This window comes from Puntigrus tetrazona, chromosome 12 (genome assembly GCF_018831695.1).
Source record: "Puntigrus tetrazona isolate hp1 chromosome 12, ASM1883169v1, whole genome shotgun sequence".
Taxonomy (NCBI): domain Eukaryota; kingdom Metazoa; phylum Chordata; class Actinopteri; order Cypriniformes; family Cyprinidae; genus Puntigrus; species Puntigrus tetrazona.
Genome location: NC_056710.1, coordinates 12,474,500 through 12,498,695, shown reverse-complemented (window position 1 = coordinate 12,498,695; position 24,196 = coordinate 12,474,500). Strand labels below are relative to the sequence as shown.

The 24,196-nt window shown below is 37.0% G+C and overlaps 3 protein-coding genes across 4 annotated transcripts in view; 2 read left to right on the top strand and 1 right to left on the bottom strand.

Moving 5' to 3' along the window:
- The window catches only part of myo1d (myosin 1D), a 60,161-nt gene extending 50,234 nt beyond the window's left edge, over positions 1-9,927 (top strand). Inside the window, exon 22 of the mRNA XM_043254206.1 lies at positions 7,357-9,927. Within this exon, the coding sequence (XP_043110141.1) occupies positions 7,357-7,513 (157 nt within the window). The 3' untranslated portion in view covers positions 7,514-9,927. The remainder of the gene's footprint in view (positions 1-7,356) is intronic.
- Positions 9,928-11,512: 1,585 nt separating this feature from the next.
- cdk5r1b (cyclin-dependent kinase 5, regulatory subunit 1b (p35)) lies at positions 11,513-16,644 on the bottom strand. The gene is made up of 2 exons (XM_043254208.1): positions 16,324-16,644; positions 11,513-15,215 (listed from the first exon to the last, which is right to left on the bottom strand). The coding sequence occupies exon 2, from the start codon at positions 15,034-15,036 to the stop codon at positions 14,122-14,124; it is 915 nt and encodes a 304-aa protein (XP_043110143.1). The 5' UTR covers positions 15,037-15,215; positions 16,324-16,644; the 3' UTR covers positions 11,513-14,121.
- Positions 16,645-17,861: 1,217 nt separating this feature from the next.
- The window catches only part of psmd11b (proteasome 26S subunit, non-ATPase 11b), a 7,946-nt gene continuing 1,611 nt past the window's right edge, over positions 17,862-24,196 (top strand). Inside the window, exons 1-12 of one of the 2 annotated variants that reach the window (XM_043254155.1) lie at positions 17,862-17,991; positions 19,419-19,520; positions 19,612-19,808; positions 20,479-20,536; positions 20,788-20,982; positions 21,098-21,242; positions 21,831-21,891; positions 22,087-22,149; positions 22,237-22,362; positions 22,467-22,502; positions 22,915-22,966; positions 24,187-24,196. The exon at positions 24,187-24,196 is cut by the window's right edge and continues 133 nt beyond it. In XM_043254155.1, coding sequence (XP_043110090.1) covers positions 17,901-17,991; positions 19,419-19,520; positions 19,612-19,808; positions 20,479-20,536; positions 20,788-20,982; positions 21,098-21,242; positions 21,831-21,891; positions 22,087-22,149; positions 22,237-22,362; positions 22,467-22,502; positions 22,915-22,966; positions 24,187-24,196 — 1,136 coding nt within the window. In that variant the 5' untranslated portion in view covers positions 17,862-17,900. Of the gene's footprint in view, positions 18,016-19,418; positions 19,521-19,611; positions 19,809-20,478; positions 20,537-20,787; positions 20,983-21,097; positions 21,243-21,830; positions 21,892-22,086; positions 22,150-22,236; positions 22,363-22,466; positions 22,503-22,914; positions 22,967-24,186 lie in introns of both variants that reach the window. The other variant, XM_043254154.1, reaches the window with a different exon arrangement.

The following is a 24,196-nucleotide window of genomic DNA, read 5'->3' as shown; positions in this document are numbered from 1 at the left end:
ATTCACATTTATCTCATTTTATTTCTGTGCTAGCAACACATGTCGTCACATCAAATGCATACAGTACATTGTTTATGAGCTGGGTGTGTTTAGTCATCCTGAACTGAACTGCTGTGGAGAAAGGCTTAGCTGAAGAACAGGTTGGGGGATTTATGTGACTGTTGGAGTGTAGGTGGATGGGTATGATATTGTGCTGGTGTGCATTTGAATTGGAGTGGATGAATCTGACCTACTTTCTCCTGTGCTAGCTCTGCATTGCCGTGTCTCTCTCGCGCATGGCTCCACCCCCACTGCCCTTGTGTCTTACATTCTTTTACTCTCTGCGTTCCAACCAGCCCGAGATGTGATGATGGGAGGATGCTTCGCTGGCTCATGTACAACCCCCCTCCTCTCTGTTCTTTCCGTCTGTGTGACTCTTGGGCACCTGCTCTGTATCTAATGCCTCCACAGCCATTTTACCTCCCGTCCTGTTTCCTTACAATCTTCTCATTCCTCTTATTAAATATAATCCAATGATTATACATTCACACATGTTGCTGTCTTTATCACAACTACCATAATTACAGTTTCTGTCTACGTAATTGCTACTATTATTGTAACTATTACTAATACAGTTGTACTTTCTATTTCTACTGGTGCTATTATGACTATATTTCTATTATTGCTACTCATTAATGTAGTGATCATTGTTTTTTGGCTTTTTGCCACTTGTTTATATATATATTTATTTATTATATATATAAATTTCAGAATTTTCTCATTCAAATACAATTTTACTTAGTACATTAATAAAATAATAAAAAAAGGTTTTTTGAGGACCAATTCAGAGTATTAGAATGATTTATATATGATTGGAATATATTAAAATAAAAATTTCTTAAATGTATTTGTAATAATATTGCTGTTTTTAAAAGTAATGCATTGTATCACTGTTTTCATTATATTTTTAATACAAAAAACACAGCCTTGGTGCAATCTTTTCAAAAACATGGTCTTACTGACCTCAAGCTTTTAAATGGTAGTGTATATGCAAGGAATGCACAAGTCAGAGAAATAGCTTTTTTAGTCAATTGCTTGTTGCACTCTGGCTTTGGTTTGGGCTTTGGAGAAAAACCTGAAATCACTCATAGCTTATCCTTATTCAGTCTCTCTTTTCCACTCTTTTATTCCTCCAGTCTATCCTCTCTTTCTTTACATCTCTGGTCTTTTATTACCAGTGTTACATGCACTGACCCTCCTGCAGTGATCCACTGCTGAGGCTCTGCTCTGAGCTTTGATGTCCAGACACTGATGAATGACAGTAAGGAGCTTTATGGGTATATAGACATTAGCTGGAGGTTTGGCAAGTCAAACAGCCTCTTGCTGCAAATGAAGTGCTAGGCTGTCCTTGCTACCTGCCATGCTCTGAGAAGTCTGCATTAACACTATTGATTTCCACCTAAAGTGCGTGCATAATCATTAGACGCATTAATATTCTGGTCCTATTTTTTTTTTGTCAAGCACGTTTTTCTAATTCCAAACCATATAAATCTCAATACATACTATTCATTTTGTCAGACTAAATAAACCCTGATGGTTTTATACATAATTCTTCATATTAATTCAGAACTCTTTTGCAGATAACATGTATTTTCTTCTCCATCTGTTTTTCCTGACCCTGGTGACCCAGTGAGCATTTTGTTGTCCAATGGTCATGTCTTGACTTAGTTTTGAAGATTTCATATGGGGATTAAATCTCTTTCTTGGCTTATTTTATGTGTAAAAGAGATATTAAGATATTTTTGATGAAATTGGAGAGCTATCTGACCCTCCATAGACAGCAACACAACTGAAATGTTCCCAGCTCCAGGAACATAACAAACATATTGTTAAAATCAGTGGCTCAACTTCAGTTTTGCGCACAGAAAACAAAAATAACATAATTTAACCACTCTTTTCCAGTTATGTGAACTAACCCTTTAATAATTATGCACGCACTGCATTAGTCCGTAATATAATATAGTATCAACGTCGTGTCTCTCAGGATTATTTTATATGATTTTAAGTGACCAGAAATTGACCCAGACTTTTTTAAAGCATTGTCTCCCCCAAAAATGTCATTTTGATTGTGCAGCTCCCATGGGAAGTTTTTCAGGAAGTGACATTGTCTCCTCAGTAGCCAACAGGGCAGATAACAATAGGTGACGGATGTATAAAGTATGCTGATTTTCATGGGGCATCTGTCCCATTGTATTGTGCCCATTGAGGAACAGATTGTCTGCTGCAAATCGGTGAACGCTTTTACCTTACCCTTAACAGGGAGCGTCTGGAAGATTTATTTATTAGTTCCACACTGCGCCTCACACACCTTCTGTTCATCAGAATCAATTCTTTTAATGATACGATTCATTCTAAACCTTCGGCACAGGTCCACTTTGATCCCCCTGAACCCTCAAGAAGAAGTCTTTCTGCAAATATACTGCTTAAATAATATTGCCGCCGGTAATTTCAGTTCCCGGCAACCTTACGGGAACACAGGGGTCTGTCTTTAGTCAAGGAGTAGAACTGCAGGTGTCTCTTCAGCTTGAAATCATGTAGATATACCGTAGGAAGTAGGGAGCAACTTCCTGCTTTGATCTGATCTGAGCCTTCAAATTTACTTACATATTAGAGTCATTCTGATTCAGTTATATTATCTCTTTGATGCATTTTAAAATGGTTTAAGCTTGAAATCATGCAGATATACCATAGGAAATATGGAACAGCTTCCTGCTTTGATCTTATCTGAGCTTTCAAAATTACTTGCACATTAGAGTTATGCTTATTCAGTTATATTAACGTTTTGATAAATTTTAAAATACTTTAACAAGTCAAGAGTTTAATAATATTTTCAAACCATCTTCATCAATTGATTTTTGACTCTTAACCATAGTATATGCAGGGTTTTTTTGTTATAATATTTAAATATTTTACTTTTTATGTTATTTTAGTAACACTTTACAATAAGGTGTCATTTGTTAACATTAGTTACATATATTAACTAACATGAATGAACAATGAGCAATTTAATGATTTATTACTCTATTCTTTGTTAATGTTAGTTAATAAAAATGCATTAATTCGTTGCTAGTTCACAGTGCATTAGCTAATATTAACAAACACAACTTGTGCAATTAATAATGCATTACTACATGCTAAAAATTAACATGAACTAATGTGAATAAATAGTGTCAAAGTATATTTAATTATGAGTTCATGTTAACTAATGTTATTATTGTAAAGTGATACTATTATTTTTTTATCAATGACAAAAAACTCTTGAAATATTGTTTGTTAAAGAAAAACTGATTGGCAATGACATTTTATTGTGAATATTACTTTTAGAATTCAAAGAAAAATTATTTCTTTTAAATTTAGAAATCATGCATAAAATGATTTGGGAATATTTGGTTCATTATTTTAATAAAACCTGCTAATTTACACTTTGGCACATGAAACACACTATTTTGTTACCTAGCAAAACATTTTTACTGTGTATTTCCCTGCAGGCCTGGCCTTTCTGTCTTTCTTTCTTTCCTCTTTTACACTTTAATTTTCACTTAAATGCTCACCCCTCTATCTTTTTCTCCTCATCGCTCTTTCTCCTCTTTTCCCTCTTTCGTATTCATGCCCGCTGTTCTCTGAGAAGAGCCCCAGCTTTGATCAATATTTCTTCTTGCTAAGCCTTTTCTCCCTGTGCTTCTAAATGACCTACTTTGTAATCTCCTCCTTAACAGCTCTCTTTAAAATTTTAGAAAAAGAGCAAAGGCAGTGAAGCCCCGCCACTGATCTGATACATATTAGAAGCTAAGGCTTCTGCTTGTGTTTGATAAATAGTAGTTTTAGAAGGCGGGCTTTACTGCACAGACAGATTTGAGGTAGCTGAATAATTATATTTCTTGCAGCAATCTGTCTGCTCGGCTTTTTCATCATCAGCGCTTGTGCTTCAATGAACGTCATGCTCCTTTTTGGTAGATTTCACACATTAAACGCATTTGATGAAAATCAAATGTAGCAAAACCTATTTGTTCATTAATTAACCAATGAGTTGTAATTTGAGTGGTTGTAGTCCATGTTTTGAAAAAAATCTTTTTCACCGTCACAAGCTGTGCTCCTTATAATCCATCTTTACTGTAGGACAAGATTTAATAATAGCAAGCTCAAAAAGGTGCTTCCAGCCTGAGGAAATCAGTGTGTGTGTGTGTGTGTGCGCAAAAGAGAGAGAGTAGGGGTGAGAGACCTGCACACGTGAAGTATGTGATAACACCATGTGAGGAAAGCAGTGCAGTCAGATTATTGGGGTGGGGCATATGTAGTAAAGGATGCTGGGATGCTGCCTCTCTTCTCTGAAGTGCACAGCAAGCATAATACTTTTTAGCTTTTTTTTTTCTTTTCTTTTTGAGGATGTGAAGACGGATTAGCCCAAGGGCATATCTGCTATTTTGGGAGGTGGGGTGTGACTGCGTTGCAGACACTCATTCTTCTCTCCTCCCACTTTCCCTCTTTCCTCGACCCACTAAATCTACTACAGCCAAATTGCTTTGCAGATAAATACAGACGCAGAATTGTGATCACAAGAGGCTGTTAGCTCTCTGAACCTTGGTTGCATCTGCAGGTATGGCAGTAGAAGTGGAAGTGGGCTCAGTCGCATAAAGAAAAACTGACCTCTTGATGCACATGTACAAGGAGAGAAAGAAGGAGATGATATTTAAGCTTCATTGCTCTGTAAGGTTTATTGTAGTGGCACATAAACAAAAAGCAAAGTATTAAAAGTCGAGACTAAGCAACTCAATAGTTTATTGATAGACATCTTAATTTACATGTGTCCCAAAGTATCATGGTTTCAATGCATTATATAAGAGTAAAGGGAGATTTGTAAGTTAACGAACAGCTAAAAATGAATTAATTCATAATTAAAAGTAAATGACAAAATATAAAAAAAATTGTTAAGGAAAACCAAACTAAATGTATATATGAAAACTGGTCTCTGTTTCTGATTTCTGTACATATAAAATGACACTAACAGGCAATTTTGACACTTAAATCACATTTAAAAATAATAATAATAATAATAATAATAAATATATACATATATAGCATTTTAAACTAATATAATATATACAAACAAAAATAAATAAATAATAAATACATATATATATATATATATATATATATATATATATATATATATATTAAAATTGTACACTAAACCAACACCAAAGAACTGTGGACATGTGAATTTGAATGAATATAAATTTATGCACAAACAGCTAAATATTTTAAATATAATGTTAACTGTAACAAGCTTTTTTGTGCAGTATTTTTTTGAAAAGCATGCTTGTGGAATTTTCTTATAAAGTCAAATATTTTTTGTCAGTGTGATTTGAATGTCATAATTTCTGCCTGTTATCTTATATGTTCCGAAATCAGAAAGGTGCATACTTGTTCATTTCTCCTAGAAAACTGAATGATGAATTGCATAATAATGTGTCAGAATATACGGATAAATACAGACACATCCATGGATGCTGTCTGGCACTAGACAGCATCATCTCCTGAGTGCTCACTTCCCCTCCCCCTTTACCTTCCCTTAATACTCCTTCTATTCTGGGTAACAGAGCAGGCCTCAAAGGTGGTGAGTCAGTTGGCGTGAAGGGCACAGGCACAGGGGAGAGTAGGGCTGGAAAGAATTGATTTTCCAGTGGGCCATGCGGAGCTGTCTGCTCCCCAGGATTGTGTGAGAGAGTCGGGCTCACAGAGAGGCACTCAGTATGAGGAAATCTACAGTTTTCATGCTGTTCACTGGCTGCTAAAATCAAAACTCAACAACACCTTAAGCCATTCATTGACTAATCTTTCATTGCTGCCTCAACAAGAAACTGCATTGTATATACACTCAGTGAATCCAGAGTTTTACAATCCTTTGTGAATGATAGGAGAGATTAATGCTGGTTGAGACAATCTGTTGACTGACTGGAGCAGCCTTACCACAAGATGGGGTTCAATGGGTTGCCATAGAAACGTCTGGCGCAGCAATCTGCTGGTACAGTAAGTTATGGAGCCAGAGCTTTATAATGGGGTGTTTATCATCTGCAGGTTTCTTTAAAAAGCTCTCTGAAGGTCACTCTTCTGAATCAGACTTCTGAGTTGTTTTGGTTCTACTGTAATAAATAAATCTAAAATCATATTAATAATGAGGAGGCAAATAAGATGGCATTCTTTATGTAAGAGTATTAACAATGTTCTGAGATCAGTACATCGACAGCATTTGTGACAAATACCAATTTAAACTTCATTTTCTCAAGCAGTAGCCAATTTAAAAAAAAAAAACATTTTAACAGCATGGATTGTAAAGTTTATGATGCATTACTTCAGCATAATAGACAAAAAACACTCAAAATAGGCATTTTCAAAATGATGTATGCAGATCATGTAGATCTGTTGGGTATTTTGAGCTGAAGCGTGGAACCATTGGAGATGTGTGTGTGTGTGTGTGTGTGTGTGTGTGTGTGTGTATATATATATATATATATATATATATATATATATATATATATGTATGTATGTATATATATATATATATATATATATATATATATATATATATATATATATATATATTCATGTCTGTTGTAGTAACAGAAAGATATGAAAGAAGATTAGACTTGAATGTTTATAGTATATATTGTATATTGTATATAATTCTTTTTACTGTCTGTCTTGTCTTGTTATTGTGTTGCACTGTAGAGCTTCTGTCACTAAAACAAAATCCTCGGATGTATAAACATACCTGCCAATAAAGTTCATTCTGATTCTGAAGATATAAGGCACGTAAAGATAGAGAAGTCACTTCAAAAGCAGGTTTTTGTTGGGCAGTGCATTAAATTCATGTGACTAACTTACACAGTTTGCACACAGTACTTTGCAAAACGACTGTAAATGTGATTTCATCTTTATTCACTTCCATTGTAAGTGACTCATGTGTAACCCCACTGTTTTCTTATGTGTATAAATAAAGCTAATAACTTTGCTAGGTATAACAAGGCTTTTAGCAGTTGGGTCTATTGACTTGAACTGCAGAGTGTAATACAGCCGAACTTTTATATTTCCATTTACCCCTCTCTAAAAACATAGCCACTCTCTCTCTCTCAGCCAATTGCTCTTGTGCTTCATTGATCCCCTCAGTGAGACAGTCTGGCGTAAAATGCCCATCCACCCAGAACCAACCAACCATATGCGACAGGCACACAGAGCTCTGTGGACCAAAACAAAAACAAGAGCATATGGAATATTTCAGTAACTCTCTCTCTTTCTCTCCGTGTCTCTCTCTGTTTCTAGTGAGAAGAGAAAGCTACAGGTGAACACTGTCAGCCCCATTCACTGCAGTATGAATGGAAGGAAGTGCACTGTCGTCGTGGAAACCAAGATCAACCAATCACAGCCAGACTTCACCAAGAGCCGATCTGGATACATTCTCTCAGTGCCAGGCAACTAGAAGACCAGGGATCCCAAAACGGCCCCTTTTAAAAGGACATTGACAGCAGGGTATCTATTTTGTGCTAGTTAAACTTCAGAAATGAAGCCATATCAAATTTGCCCAAAGACAGGCAAGGAAGAATGTTTAATTTAAAAATGTAAATGTAAAAAAAAAAAAAGTTTGTCCCTAAATTCCAAACTTCGGTTTAGATTATTCTCAAGATGGCAAGTAAGTAGACCCTCAAAGAAGATTTACCAAACTTGGCGCTGTTTATTTATTAAACATTACCACCAAATGAAGAGCGATCCTAAATGTAATATTTATGAGGAACAGGATATGCAGGATTTTAAAAGTATCTAACTTGTGTTTTGAGGTTTTTGCTTCAAAGGGAATTAGTTGGTTTTTGATCACTGCTTCATGTGGGATGAAGAATAGCTCTGCTTGTGTCCCAGTGTATTGCACAGATCATAAGCAGTCCTGCGGTTGCTGCTGAACTTGATCGGATATTCTTGAGCGGGATGTGTTGATCATATCCTCAAACTCATTAACTGCTCAGAGAGGAGCATTAAACTCTCTCATAATTTAAACCATTATCTTTTTCTGCATATAGCTGCTCATTTATAGCGCGTATTGTATACAGAGACTGTCATATTGGGCATAGCTTATATAATGTACTGTATGCACTATATATAATGTAGGTAGGATGAGAGCTGTCATTTATTCACATATTTCCTGATCTTGGAGTAGAATCAGACGGGGCGGCACAGAGCAGGAGGGGATGGCGGTGATATGTTATTTTCTGTTGCCATTTTTTAAATAACACACCCTGTCGCTGATAGTAGTTCTTCACTCACCATCACTGACGCAAAGCAAAAAAAAAAGTTTCAACCACTTCAGTGATGATAAAGCCATTAAAAAGACGCTCTATCTCGTTTACAATAAAGGAGTTCAAAGTAGTCGCCATTTTACATGATGCGCCAAAAATGCATTCAGCACCAAAAAACAACAGGCAACCAATTATTCCAGTCTGACTTCTGTCGGCTAGTCCTATCTAGTCATGTTTCAGTAGTTTGTCAATATTAACGCTGCAATCGGTAAATGTGTTCAAATAAGAGAGAAAGAGAGCAGTATTGATTCATAGAACAAAATCAACAGAGTTCTGAGAGGAAACTCCCAAGATGTCTGACCCAGTTTGAAGCTTTCGTAACTGATAAAGAAAGTGCCAAGCTGAAAACTGACTGCTGTTCTTCGTTCCTGAGGTGTTTGCATAAATCTGTTTTTGCGTAATTGTTTCATTGTTTTGTTCATGGCTTCTAGAAACAGATCTTTTTTATCAGTTAATTAGGATCGTTTCTGGTGGCCAAAAATATCACTAAGCTCCCATCGCTGGGTGGAATTAAAATGAGGGGGTGTGCATTCGATAGTGAGCTGCAGGCCATGAGTACTGATCCGTCCAAGCCAGACAGTCAGACTATCACTGAACGGCCATCACTTAATCACTGTTTTTCTCCGCTGATCATGTCTGCTTCAGACAGGTGCGCACTCTCTCGTCTTCATTCTCAGTCCCTGTACTCTCTCTCGACTATTAGCCTGGATTGGTAAAGTGTGTCAGGAAAAGAATGCACATAGCACATATAGTACTTAAAATGAAGTCAGACGATCTGATCCAGTTTTTCAAAGCAAAGATGTGCAATAAATGGACTTACAGCAATTGCTAAAAGTTGTCAAGATCTGTTTTTCTTAAATCAAACACCATTGTATTTAGAAATCTTTTGGCCTTCAGTAGAAAAATACTGACAGTGTGTGAAAGCTCTTTTACCTTGCTACGGTAAAAGTTTTTTTTCAGTTGCATAAAATCAAACCCATTTTGTGGAGAGTTTTGTTCTGGCAGAGAAAGTCATATGATACGTGATCATTATATAATATAAAGTACTTTCTTTCTTGTCGTGAACCCTAGTGATTCTGTTTAAGTGCCGAATGATTCCAGTTCCCAGGTAAAAGTCTATTATGTTCTCTCCTGTAATTATACCTGTTCATCTAGGTTTATATTCAAGATTTAGTCTGATCCGATCAAACAATGTGCCTACTTTTATACTTCTATTATTTAATTAATATATTTTAAATGATGTTTTAAATTTTGAAAAGATATTACACATGCTCGGACCAAATTTAAAAAAAGGAATCCGGTTTATACAGTGTGTTTCTTTTTTAGGAATTGCTTTTTTCGTATGTATATTAATGCAATAACCTGTGCATTTCGTAATGAAAATTATTATATGGAACCCAGAGAACTACACTTTTAAACCATTATATTGCTAAGAAACCTTACTGATTTGTTTTTGTTTTTTAATCAAATAAACGCTGTAGCAAATATCTGCTCCTGAAAATAAACATGCCCTTGAAGTGTCTGCTCCAAGGCTTTTGCTCCATCACACTGATATACTGTCATTATTTCATTGATTTATCCCGCTGCTATTAATCCAGGGTGAGCAGCTGTTTGCCGCTGGGAAGTTGATGACGTCAGTTCATCCTGTCAATCTTTTCTGTTGTGGGCGTGGTTACAATGTTGAGGTATCACGGTTCAAACAGTTCATTCTCATACATGGATATTTCAGTGTTTGTTCTTGAGTTCGTTGTAGCTTATATATATATATGAAAAATAAAACGATACTACAAAATAAGATAAAGGCGTAACGATAGGGGCATAGCGTACCATTTCGCGCCTACAATAAATCCTCTTGACTCTCGAGAATCAGCGAATGGCGCATTCGTTTCGAAGACTCGTTTCAATACATTCGAGTGAATCGGTTCATCTGAAACGGCTCTTAAAAAGCTTTAAAAAGTCCAGTTCATTTTACTGAATCGGTAGCTTTGTAAGGTTCGATTCGTTCTAGTGAGTCATTTAACTAATTTAATTTATACTCACTCACATAGGCTACAGCTTTTTTAAAATTGCAGTCCTATTTGACACGTATCTCTGGAAAACGGATTCATTCAGGTGGATTTGTAAATTAGCATATTCTAAAAAGGTTTCCTTAGGCCCTACATGGTATTTCATATTTTTTCTCAGTTTATAAATTAGGACGTATATGCTAGCTAGGCTAATTGGCTGTTTGTATCATATTTTTCCAGTAACATCTTTTCAGCTGCTGTTTCAGTCATTTAAAATCCCGCATATAATTATGTATCACTTGATAAAGACTTTAGATAATTCATTATTATATCATTTGATGGAGACAATTAAAAGTTCCCCCTATTTCATAAAGAACCACCCACATAGAGACTTACGACCTCGCCACGTGCCCTAAATTTACGCTCAATTGTGCGTTTTAAGAAGATTGACACTATTTTAAATGTTTTCACTGTAAATCATCTATTAGTTTCAATGGTATACGTTATAACAGGAAAACGTTATTTTTTTAACAAGCTACCGATATCCGAAACAGACCGGTCTGTGATAACGCAAGAGCACATAATTGAAAAAATGGATGTTTTGTTGATAAACTGCCAGCTTTCATGCTGCTAATCTTCTTATGTAACAGCCCTGCATCCAAACGTGACTAGGTACAATGTGGACAGTCCAGCTGAGAATCATAGCGTCCTTTAGGTGAAGTCAGCTGAAACAACCACACCGTGATTTATCTTTAATGATCAGTGCATCAGTTTATTTGTCATCACAGTACAAAAATAAATAAAAATAAGCAGAAACAAAATGCAAAAAGTTACAGCAACAGATTACAGCAACAGATTTTTTTTTTTTTTTTTTTTTTTTTTTTTTAAATGAACAAAACAGTAACAGATCCGTAACCCCTCCCTCCCACCCGCCTGTCAAACTCTAGCCCGATACTATAGAGTCCTACCCTCTAATAAGCACGGCCATGCTCTGATCCTAGAAAATCAACTTACACACATCACGCTCCTCTATACAAATACACTCGTTCGCACTCGCGCGCTCATGCAATCCTTTTTTTGTAACACTGTTATCAGTTCTACAATGAATTACGCAACAGATACAGAGAGAGTTTGACAGGAGTTTAATCTTTTACTTAGCATGTTTTTGTTTCAAAGGACTACTCTGTGATGCAAGTGAAAAAATGGCACATTGTTGTGGGCTGGGGGCAAATAATAGCAGGCAAGCGGTGAAGAAGGGCTCACCTACTTCAGCCCCCACAACCTCAAACCCCTGCGGTCTCCTCAGACGAATCGCTCACAGAAAAGTGCAAGTCCTGTATCCAGACCTCCCCTGGCACGTTTTTTTTTTTTTAGCAAATCATTGGCTTCTTCCACCTTTTAGTCACTTAAAGCAATGCAGCAGGGCAAGCAGTCACACAGAATCCATCCATCCCACTTTCATATCATGAGAAGAACAGGCTTTTGCATGAATTAACAGAGACGTAATAATGTTTGCTTACATGACGGTCACATTCTTTTTTTCTTTTTTTTTTGACTACAAAGAAAGAGATACATAATTACTGAAAGAAAGCATGCACAATTTAGCACTGTTGAGATGTTTTAAAGCGAGCAAATAGATCATACAATGCGCATTTCCCCCCCCCATAACCCAGATCCAGTTTGATTGATGTCATCGATGTGGCTGCAAACGTACGTTTTCAATATCGTCTGGTACTTGAAAACCATTCCTCTATGTAAATGTGATCGAAATCTCCAGAAATAGACCACATCTCATCCGGTTTAATGCCTGGAGCTTGTTATCATCTGTGTTGTCATGGGTTAATCACTCATGATTGCTTTTGCGGTGCTGATATGTAGAACATCCCAACAGTACTTCACAGAGAAATTGGTTTCAGGTACTTCATTTTGATTGAAACCGATCGTCTGTCACTATGATGAATTACCTCGGTGTATCTCAGATCTGAAAATGGTCTAAAACTAAGCTCTTATAGACATTACTGTCTTAAATAATTCATTTGAATGCAAATGTGCATTAACCATAATCTTCATTCCCACCAGAAGGTAGCCATCGATCTAAATGCTGCCCTTTTTTTTTTTTTTTTTTTTTTTTTTTTTTTTAACAACACGTTACTAAAATCTCTAAATGCAAGAGAGAAGTGTGTGAAAATAATTAATAAATAACAATAAATTACGATTCCCATAGATACTTATTAATGACAATCCTACCGTTCCAAAGTTTGCCGGCCTTTGGTATGTTTTTAGACCTACATGATTTTCATCAAAGGTATGGCACTGTTTTTTGATACATTTACAGGCTTTTCTGTACAGAGCCCCCTGTTGAAACTAGTCTCGAGTACAAAACAAAATGACAAAACAATGGCTCATTGAAGCAGGCATAGCAAGATAAACTATTTTAACTAGTTCTTTTTTTGTCGTATTTCATTCCCTAAACACATATGCAGTCAGCTTAGAAAAAAAACAACAACAAAAAAAACTCAAAGTACATCATCCGGCTTGTGTGTGCATTCAGATGAATACAGTTGTTTAAAAAAAAGGACGTAAACCACGGGAGAGAACCGTTTAACTCTGTATCATGGATGAAAATAAAGTAGGTCTTTCTTACAAATGTGCTGACAACCTCTCCTTTCACCATCTACATCAACAGCCACTGTGCAATGCTGGCCTCAAAGTCATTTCCCTTTATTCTTTGTGAGTGTCCTGCGAACATAAACACGCTCAACCTGGCGCCCCTCTTCCCTTTTTGCGATTGGCTGTAACAGAATTTGCAACAGTAAGGTGTTTAGCATTCAGTGAGTGTCCTGTTTCATGGACACAGGAGAACAAGTGTCTGTTGATTATGAATCAGTCTCCGTTTCTATTGACAGCGGTGGAAAGGATCTTGGTGCAAAGTGTCCAGAAGTCAGCTTGACAACAGCTGGATTCCTGTCCACATTCAAAGTTGTGTTCTTTTTTTTTTTTTTTGTCTCGTTTGTCTTTTTGAAGTCTTTTCTGTCAGTGCTTTTAAATATTCACTACTTAAGAGCATTTGGTCCACTCAAGTCTGGCATTTCTTTATATTCAGGTGCAAAATTGCCATTGCTGAAGGTGATGAAAGACTCGCTGCTCCTTTTGAACAACATTAGCATCACCCATCGCTTCCTACAAAATGTAAGAATGTGAATAATAAACTGAAAGATATCTCGTTATTTATTCCACCCATGTCGGAGCTACATAAATGGATAGCTCAGACAAAAAATTAAACGTTGTTGTTATTTATTCACCCTCTAAAAGAAAAAACAAACTGAGGTACTGTCACTTTTAAAAATAAAGGTTCTTTATTGAAAGCTATGAAGAACCTGAAACCTTTCCATTCTCCATAAAGTTCTTTATAGTGGAAAAAGGTTCTTGAGATGTTCAATATGTTCTTTACACTAATAGAGCTGGTTCCTTAAGAACATAAAATGATTCTTCAATGCTACCTCTTGGAACCTTTATTTCTAGTCAATGGGGTCCAAAACAGCTCTGTTGGACCCCTTTGTTTTTGTGGACTAACAGACGTTGAAATAATTTTCAAAATGTATTCTGTGTACCAAATGGCATACAGGTTTGGACCAACAGGGTGAATAGATTACTCAGAATTTTCATTTTTGGCTGAACTATCCCTTGAAAAAAATGCCAGACGAGAGTGATACCAAAGACATCTCCAGAGCCCCTCACCGGTCCAGGCCGATGAGCAGACGACTCCTCTCCTCCTCCTTCTGGCTCTCGTTTTTGAGGTCTGCAAAGACCTGGGTGAAATAGTGAGGATCCGAGTTGATCTGCAGCATCTTGGCGCTCATCATGTTGATGATGGACAGACAGCGGTCCCAGAATGTCTCCTTGGAGGTCTCCACCAGGAATGGCTTGAGAGGGTATGAGATCTCATTGCCCATGTAAGAGTAAGACAGATAGAGACAGGTCAGCAACACGGCCTGTAGCTCGTGCTCCGTAGCCACTTCAGAGGAGACCACATCGCGGCAGAGCATGTAGACAAAAACCACGTTGGCGGGAGTGATGAAGCCCTGGTCCTGCCAGCCCTGGAGCAGCAGAGAACGATCCACGCTACGGAGCCACAGCACTGGGTCGGTGGGAGAAAGGTGCTTGAGTCGGTAGCACCTCCGGCAGAGGAACTCTCCCAAACAGCGTAGCAACTCGCTGGTGGAGGCTTGGACAATCACCCTCTTGGGTGTCCCGGGAACAGCGTTGGAATTGGAAAGTGGAGCCTTCTTGACCGAGGAAGCTGTGTTGTTGGAGTTTTTGGAGCCTTGGTTAGATGGACTCGACTGGTCCTGTGTAAAGGAGGAGAGATTTGCACAAGACTGTGACTTCTTGAGGTTCTCATTGTTGAGGTGAGAAACATTGTTCTGGTAGCCGGTGTTAGGCTGCACTTTCTTGGACCCCTTTTTCTTGGCTGAGACGGCTACTATTCGTTTCCACGGCAGAACGTTGATGAGTGGGTGACGCTTTATGTTCTTGTCTTTGGCGTTCTTGCTGTTCTGAACTGCCGTGTAGTGGCCCACGGTGGCCGGGCCATCCTCAAACAGGGCGGCCTTCCGGTAGCTGGGTGAAAGCGATAGCACGGTTCCCATGACGCCAGGAGCGGGATATCAGAATCTCAAGGTTAGGGGTCAGCTAAAGAAGGTGCCAAACTGGAGCCCCACTGCTTCCTGAGACTAGTTCAATCTGTGTTAGACATCCAAATTTAGGTTGGTGCTCTATTTAAAGGAGAATGATAACGGGATAGATGAGAGCTGTGTCGCTGCAAAACCTGTAAAACAAAAAAGGCATGTATAAATACCGTTTTTAATTATTTAATTGGTGCTTTCTTGACACATTTTAATGTATATATTTTAATACAGTCTTTTTAATATAGCAGTGATATACGTGTTTATTTTGATTAGCATCACAGATTTTTAATACTGCAGACTATTGTGCAAAATATAGTCTCTTTGTAATAAAAGATGCATTATAATATAGCTAATACTAGTAATCAGTATTACTAGTCAATTTATCCACGTTTCATCAACACATCTGTAGTAGTGCCCAAACAACATAATATTGCACCCTTGACTGCCAATTAGGCCTTTTGTTTTCATTATAGTAATCTTAAATTATTAATGCTATTTTCAAGATGACATGACAGCGAGACAATGGGTTGATAATGTCAAATAAGTATCTTAAGATTCAATTTTACTATAGCATTGTAGTGTTTTTTATGCCGAAACAGGCCTTATAAAGGTATTGCGTCGTGGATTCATACAGAGACATACGTCTCTATTCCTTAATACGCACTCGCAACAATAATCAGATCGTTCTTTTTAAACTGCAGGTTTTCCTACAATACAAACAATTGGTTTGTTGGGTGGATCTGCCCCTCTTACGCTATCCTAATTTACGTGTATATAGAAATTACACAGCAAATTCAAACCCGCCAATGAACATAAATAAAGACATCGCCATGATCGCAGATTCCACTGTTTACTGCCCTCTTGTAGAAACTGACTCCACTGTATCACCGCAAATTTCTCATTCAGTGCATGTTTGTAGACGATTGAACAAAACGCAAAACAAACAAAACCCCCATCTGTTTTGCTACTGTGATGTATTCGTCCCCTGCTCAAATATATCGGCCACTGTCCAAGGTTCTGAAAAATGTGTGATCCTCCCCGCGATGTTTACATGAGCACGAGAGATCACAACGCTCGTTTTCATCGTCACGTCAACGAAATAAAAACACAGAAAGACAGGTAAATCTACAAAACGAATATGAACCGAGTCAGCTCGCAATTCCCGTAGAAATACCGCAGTACGTTTAAACACGGCCAGCATCAAGCAAACGTGAATGCAGAAGCTTCGATGAAAAACGGCTCACTTACAGGAATCTGCTCTCCTCCACGATGCTTTGGCAAAACAAGAGCCGCAGTAATGGCTGTCTGGGTTTATCCTTGATAAACTGCGCATCAAGGAGATGCACGATCGGCCACCCCGAGAAAAAGATTGAATATGAAGATCTTCAGGAAGCCTAAATTCCACCGGAACAATAGGCTTTTTAATCAAACAAAACAATCTTCACGACTAGTCGGAGGTCTCTGTAGGCGCTCCAGTGGTCTGGGGATGCTGGATGTCTCCTTTGGTTGGTGATGCTGAGAACTGTGAAGCTGTGCTATTGGTCCACACCGGCAGATACGGGATTTAGGTTGATGTTGTGCTGTCAGAGGCGCGCTCGCGCACTGCGTACTGCTGTCCGAAAACCGGTGCTAGAGCGCCTCCCTGTGCCGTGTCCTTCATTTGGGACCTTGCTTAGCCTACTGCCCCGCCTTCGCGCCCTTGGCAATCACAACAAACTTGGAGGTCATTTAGGTTTAGAGTTTTAAGAACTAAAAATGAACAGAATAAAAAGACAGCTATTGCACAGAGCCAGTGCACCGCGTTTACCTAAAATATTTTATTTCGTCCTCCATGTAGTTAAAAATAATTTAATGTATTGTTTATGTAATATCTCATACGTTGCTGCTAAGGACTGAGACAAACGTTTAACAATAATTGATCGCCAGGTTCGTTGATAGTCTGAGCAGATCGTTTGTGGCCCTGGACCGCACAAAGTAATAAGCAATATTCCAATGATTCCAAAGAAAAAAGCATAATTTTAAATACAATGTATTTAACAAAAAAAACAAACAAAAAAAAAACAACAACATTCTTTAGGCTATATAAAGTCTTGATACACACTTAACATTACCCTTTTTTATATTAAGGCAAATGGTATCAAAAAGCAATGACAATGCTGCTTTTCGAAACCACAAACATAATTGTTTCGAATGTTTCAGATGTCATTGTGTTTAAAAACAAAAGAATAAAAATGGCAGGTAACTTCGAACAAACGTTCTAGTGTCAGTTAGGAAGAATGGAAGAATGGAAGAATGTTTGTTAAGAACTTTGCCAGAATGTTAATCAAATTAGCTAATTGTCCCTTTGTTAGCAGTTTATGTGCTTTTAATTCAGCGGAAGCACACAGATTTCACCCGTAAACAATAAAAGACAGGATGGCAGGTGGCATAAGGATAACTATACACTAGACTACCTCATTTTGTACCATTTTAGCATCGTGGTCTTTGTCACCACCTGCTGACCACTAAAAAAAATAAACCAAACATTAATAACAAAATAAAAGATAACGCTGCAGAAATTTTGTCCGTAGCATGGTAGCCTGAAATTAAGTAGGCCTATTAGTCTTAATAAAAGTAATAGTAACAGAGTTTAGAATAATAATGCAATATTTGAGATCTAAATGTTTTAGCTACTCAAGTCATAACCTCAAACGTGGACTAGAGAATTAAAAGTGAACAATACTACAAATCCCAAACTACCAGCGCACGCACGTACGTACGCATTAACGCACTTTCCGGTTGGGCTCGCAAGTGTTTGTGGGTAGTGAGATTTTTGAATAGGGAAGATGGCAGCCGCGGCAGTGGTGGAGTTTCAGAGAGCTCAGTCTCTCATCAGCACAGACAGAAACGCTTCTATTGATATTTTACATTCAATAGGTAAAGCTGTCTTTAGATCATTTGGTAAAACTTTACTTTTCATTCTGCATGGCTACTTTAATGCTTCATTATTAGGAATGCTGTGGGAGCCATGAGCCGGTGCTGCGGTGCTGACTCACTGTACTGTGTGCGTGCGCGCGTCTCAAAACCCAGTCAACTGCCTCCATAGACAGCATATTTGGACCTTATTGTCGCGTTCGGAAGTTCAAATCGAGCATGAAACAAAGACATCTGTTTGGGTATCTAGTGCATGGCTTAACATTTGAATCAAACGTTCGAACGAAGGCGCCTCCTGTTCGCTAAAAACTGTCTAAGTAGACAGCTCACTACGTTTTGAGACACAGCCAGTGTGTATGGACAGTTAGCCTGCAATATTAGCCACCCTTCCAGGCCAAGGCGCATTTTATCACATATAGTTGGAAAATATTTACATTTTGTATTAATTATAGCTCCACTGATGACATCTTGTTTTGAATTTGCCGTGTTTTAACAATCGTAACTTGACTGACGGGTTTCCTGCCAACTCTAAAGCAAGCTTTGACATTTCTGTTTTGGATGTCGTGACATTGACTGAGATTTCTTTTTTTCTCTGTTCTGGTGCTGAAATCATAATTATGACTATCATGTAATATATTTTTTTAATTAAATAAATGGGCTTGTTGTTTAGGGCATAACGCGCAATCTTCGATTATAGAACGTTAGTTAAAGCGGGTCCTTTTTGACTAATTAAAACTTGTCCCGGTTAACTGTTATTTGCAATTTTTATGTTGTTTTTTTTGTCGTCTCCAAGACCTGTTAAGTTTCTTTCATGTCAGCCTGATAACTGTTTTCTTCTTTTTCTTATAAGAAACATAATGACAAGTTGGTTTAAACAACTTGGAATAAATGAGATAATTAGGAATTTGGTTATTATTACGCAAGTATTCTTAAAAGTGGTTTTGTACTTTTTTTTTATTTTAAATTAGATTTAGATTAGATTTTAAACACAGAGAAATGCACAGAAACGGCTATATGCAGGCACATTAGTAGTCTGATTAAAAAACAATGACGTTGTCAAAACATTACTTTTATTTTGAGCACCCTGACAAGCCCAACACAGCAACAATGGCTTAGCCAATGGCAGAGGTTTGGGGGCGGGATTATATGTTGTTCTACCAATGGCTGATGTCATTAGAAATGTCAACAAAAATGTACACAATTTAGTATTTTTTTTTATAAATTAAATACTTTACTAAATATAAATATAATTAATAAAAAATATAAATTTACACGTACAGGTGGTTAAGACAAAAGTCTCTTTTTTTAATGTACTACGTAAAAAGATGTTGTATTTTACAATTATTTTATATTAATGGGAGAATTTATAAAAGCTTGTTGGCCTTAGTTACAAATTAACTTTGTGTTCTCACATTGTCTGGATGTTTCAGTGAGGCGAGATGTCCAGGAAGATGATGAAGAGGCGGTTCGTGTCAAGGAGCAGAGCATCCTGGAGTTGGGGACTCTCCTGGCTAAGACGGGACAAGCCGCAGGTTGGGATTAAAATTCTGGGGGGATGCTTTTCCAACTACAGAAATGTTTTATTTTGTTGTAACACATCATTATCTTTACATGCTATTTCAGAGCTTGGTGGCCTGCTGAAATTTGTGAGGCCTTTCCTGATCTCCATAAGCAAGGCAAAGGCAGCACGGTTGGTGCGCTCGCTTCTGGATCTATTTCTGGACATGGAGGCTGCCACTGGCCAGGAGGTTGAACTCTGTCTGGAATGCATTGAATGGGCTAAAGCTGAGAAAAGAACTTTCCTCAGACAAGCCCTTGAGGTAAACAATATTTACATAAACAGCTTTGGACTGTCAATAATAAATCATGGACCAATGATTAATATAAAATGTAAAAAAAGTACGCTAAACTCGACTGACATCAGGTGAATTGTAAATTACTAGGCCAAATTAATACAAAACCTTAAAACGATGAACTTCTAAAAGCAATAGGCCACTCTGTTGTGTTTGCCACAGTTTTAATTATCTAATAATCAGTCCTGTCAGTTATTCACAATCCACAATATGTGTGTGTACTGTGTATATTTATTTTTTATAAATGCATACACATGCATGTATACATTTATGAAAAATATTTTGTTTCAAAATATTAAATTCATATTAAATATCATTAGATATGATATTGTTATTATGCTGTTATCATAAGCCACATTTTTAAAAAATTTAATTATTACATTAACGTGACTAGCAGTGGATGGAAATATATAATTAAGCATTAATAATTAATCAAAACAGTTGTGCTGCCTAATATTTTCATGAAAACTTTTTTTCAGGGTCATTTTAGAAAGTTTAAAGAACATTTATTTCAAATTAAAGTAATAATGTTGCCATCACGCCATTTAAAAAATATTCCTGACTAAGCTAGTGAATTATATTAACCTCGCAGTTGATGAAAATATAGTTTGTCATTATTCCATTTTTTTTTCATCAGGCTCGACTCATCTCACTCTACTTTGACACAAAGAGATATCAGGAAGCCCTTCAGCTGGGTAAGAATAATGTAGAAAAATAAATGTCTATATAGTGGGATTCAATCTGAGTCAAACGCTCATTTGTTCAGTATTTTTTTTCTTTTTTCTTTTAGACATTCTTTTAGTTTGCAACAAACAGAAATTTTAATTAGGACATTGCAAAATAAAAGCATCCTTACTTGTGGATCCCACTGTATTGTTGTTCTACACTGCAGTACTTTTGGTGTGCTTGAAACTTCAAGATTATGATCTCTGATCTTTCTCTTTAGGTTCCCAGTTGCTTCAGGAGCTGAAGAAGATGGATGATAAAGCTCTGCTGGTGGAGGTTCAGCTGCTGGAGAGTAAAACCTACCACGCTCTCAGCAACCTTCCCAAAGCCAGGGCTGCCCTCACCTCAGCCAGGACCACCGCCAATGCCATCTACTGTCCCCCAAAACTCCAGGCGGCTCTTGATATGCAGTCAGGCAAGTTTCACTTCTCAGTTTAACGATCTGCAATTGCATTTGAGATCGGAAGTGTTGTTTTTTTGTTGATTTTTTTTTTTTGCTGTTGTGTGACCGTTTCACCCTTGCACTCCAGGTATCATTCATGCAGCTGAGGAGAAAGATTGGAAAACTGCCTACTCTTACTTCTTTGAGGCTTTTGAGGGCTACGACTCCATCGACAGCCCCAGGGCAGTTACCGCACTGAAATACATGCTCCTCTGCAAGATCATGCTCAGCTCGTAAGTGAGATAACCTCTTGCAGTTTATCCCTGTTTTTTTGTGTGGGAGGATAATACAACAGTCATTTGTGTTAGTTATGCCAAGCTCTGTTATGTAACACCGCCTTACTAAGTAATACTAAGCTCTCATATCTCCAGTACAGTGCATCTCCATAAATCATCACCTACGCTTAATGACTTCTATCTTAAGTCCATGAAGTGCATCATGTATTAAAATCACAGATTGTACACTACTGTACAGTTTTTTTTTAATGTTTGAATCGAGTATCTTAAGCTCATCAAAGCTGTATTTATTTTATTTATGATACAGTAAAAATTTTATTTAATTTGATAGTTTCTTTGTTCATTTATTTTAATTGAATATTTATTCCAGTGATGAAAAGCTATTACTCCAGATTATTGTTACAAGATCCTTTCTTTTGTCTTTTTGTTATTATCTGTATTAAAAACAGTTGCTTAATATTTCACTCGATGAATATAAAAGTTCAAAAGAATATTTGAATATATAAATTATTTGTAACATAAATGTCTTTAGTGCCAATACAATGCATCCCAGCTGAATAAAAGCATTAATTTGTCGTCTTCCAGGCCAGAGGAGGTTCAGGCCTTGATCAGTGGCAAACTGGCTCTGCGATACGCGGGGCGACAGGTGAGCTCACTCAGATTCCAGCGTCTTTTTATAGATGAAATCAAATGACCACTTACGAGCAAATGCTCTGCGTCAGCACTTCACGGTGCTTTGTGTGCCACGCTTTTATGTTTGGTTTTAACTAGCTGCTACACATTTGACTTTTTTTTTTCTTTCTGAGTGCTCGTTTCTAGTTTGTAATTTTTTCTCCATCAGACCGATGCACTGAGATGTATAGCACAAGCCAGCAAGAACAGATCATTAGCAGATTTTGAAAAGGTGAGATTTCGACTGTCTATATATAATTTTTTTTTGAAGACTTTAATGTCACGCTCAGCTTTCTGTGTTTCTCTTTCACGCATGAAGGCCCTCACGGAGTACACTAAAGAGCTGAGAGACGATCCCATCATCAACACACATTTGGCCAAGCTTTATGACAACTTGCTGGAACAGAATCTCATTCGGGTCATTGAACCCTTTTCCAGAGTACAGGTAGTGTGTGTGTGTGTGTATAGATGTTTTTAAATATTTTTTGAATATAATATTGTTTTAACCGAAGCTTTTTATGCCCTTTTCCCCATTTCTCTATTTTCAAGATAACGCATATAGCAGGCCTCATCAAACTTTCAAAGGTACAAACTGTTTTCTTCTTGTTCGTAAGCTTTTACCCAGAGGTCATACATCACTGTTTCCAGGTCCAAATGCTTCTTCAGAGGTCAGAAGCAAACAAATAGCTCTATTAAACACTAATGGTACGCTGTAGTACTGTAGTACCATCAGATTAAATCATGTTTTTAAAAGCTCAGCGTGATATAAATGAACTGTGCATAAACGGCTGTTCAGGCAGTATTTTTTTTACTTGAAAAAGAGTAGAGGCTTAGGCATGAAAACAGTATTATTTATTATTTAGTATTATTTAGGTCAATGCGTTATGACAAGTGAAAGGTTTATAGTTTTAAGGTTTTAAAAACGAAGTTATGAAATGAACTTCGACTATATCAACGTCACTAAAATGATTTCTTTCTGTTATTTTTTTACCCACAGGATGATGTTGAGAGAAAACTGTCACAAATGATCCTGGACAAAAAGTTTCATGGTTTGTGTTTTTTAAATATTGAAGAAAAACAACATCTAGTAATAATAATAATAATAATAATAAGATATATTTTTTACTTTTGAGCATGGCTTTGAGACCAAAACACTGATTCCATTTCCTTAATTTAAAGTGGCCGTATGATGCCGTTTTAAGAGGTCTTATTTTGTTTATTGGTTTTATTAAAAGAGGTTAACATGAATTAATGTGATTTTCACGTACTATTGCAGCACCTATATTTCTATTCGGACACGTTCTAATTGATTTCTGGTTTGTACAAAGCTTCACCATGCCTAAAAGCCCAGAGCGTCCTGATTGGACAGCTGACCCGGTGCATATCCAGCGTGCAAGACACCCTTTAGCCCAATCAGCTCCTGAAGCTACTAAAGCAGTTGCAAACACATATTGTTATTAATGGCATTGGTGTTACTGTATAATTTGGTAACACTTTATAATAACTACACACTACGAGTCATAAGTTAAGCATTAGTAAATACTCAATTCACCCTTTATAAACCATTGTTCCAAAATTATTATGTGTTAGTAAGCAGTTTACAAGTGCATTAATAGTGCTTAATCATTGTATTTTCAATTTGTTAATGATCAGTTTATCGTTTATAAATTATTACAAACCAGTTATTTAGGTGTTTGCATCTTGAAATGAATAGTTCTGTACAATAATGTTGTAACAATGGTTTATAAAAGATGAATTGGCTATTTACTAATGCTTAACTAATGATTCATAGCGTGTAGTTATTATAAAGTGTTATCTACAATTTTGACCTTAAGTCAGATTCTGAAAATGTAGATTGACTTGAGCAAAATGTTTCATAATGGTGTAGCTTTTATTTTGTAAAACCTTGTCCTTTTTCGTTGCATATGTCTTTCATTGGGCATTATGCAAATGTTTCTATTCATGAAGTAATATCTAGTTTGCAGTCTTTTAAGCAGTGATCTCTGTTAGAATAAATCCCTTTTGCGTTAGACCATGAGCTTTGGAAACCTGCAGACCTTATACATGTATTACACAAAGGAAAAGGAAAATATTAAAAAGCATCAAAAACGGACTCATTGAGAGTGTATAAAGAAATAATAAGAGTTATTAATGACTGAAGTCACCCTAATAAATCCCTGCTTCTCTACAGCATAACTAAATCTAATTAAAATGGCAAAATCCTCAAGTATCTTGAGTTGACTTGCCTGATGGAGTTGTACTGTTTCAGGCATTCTTGA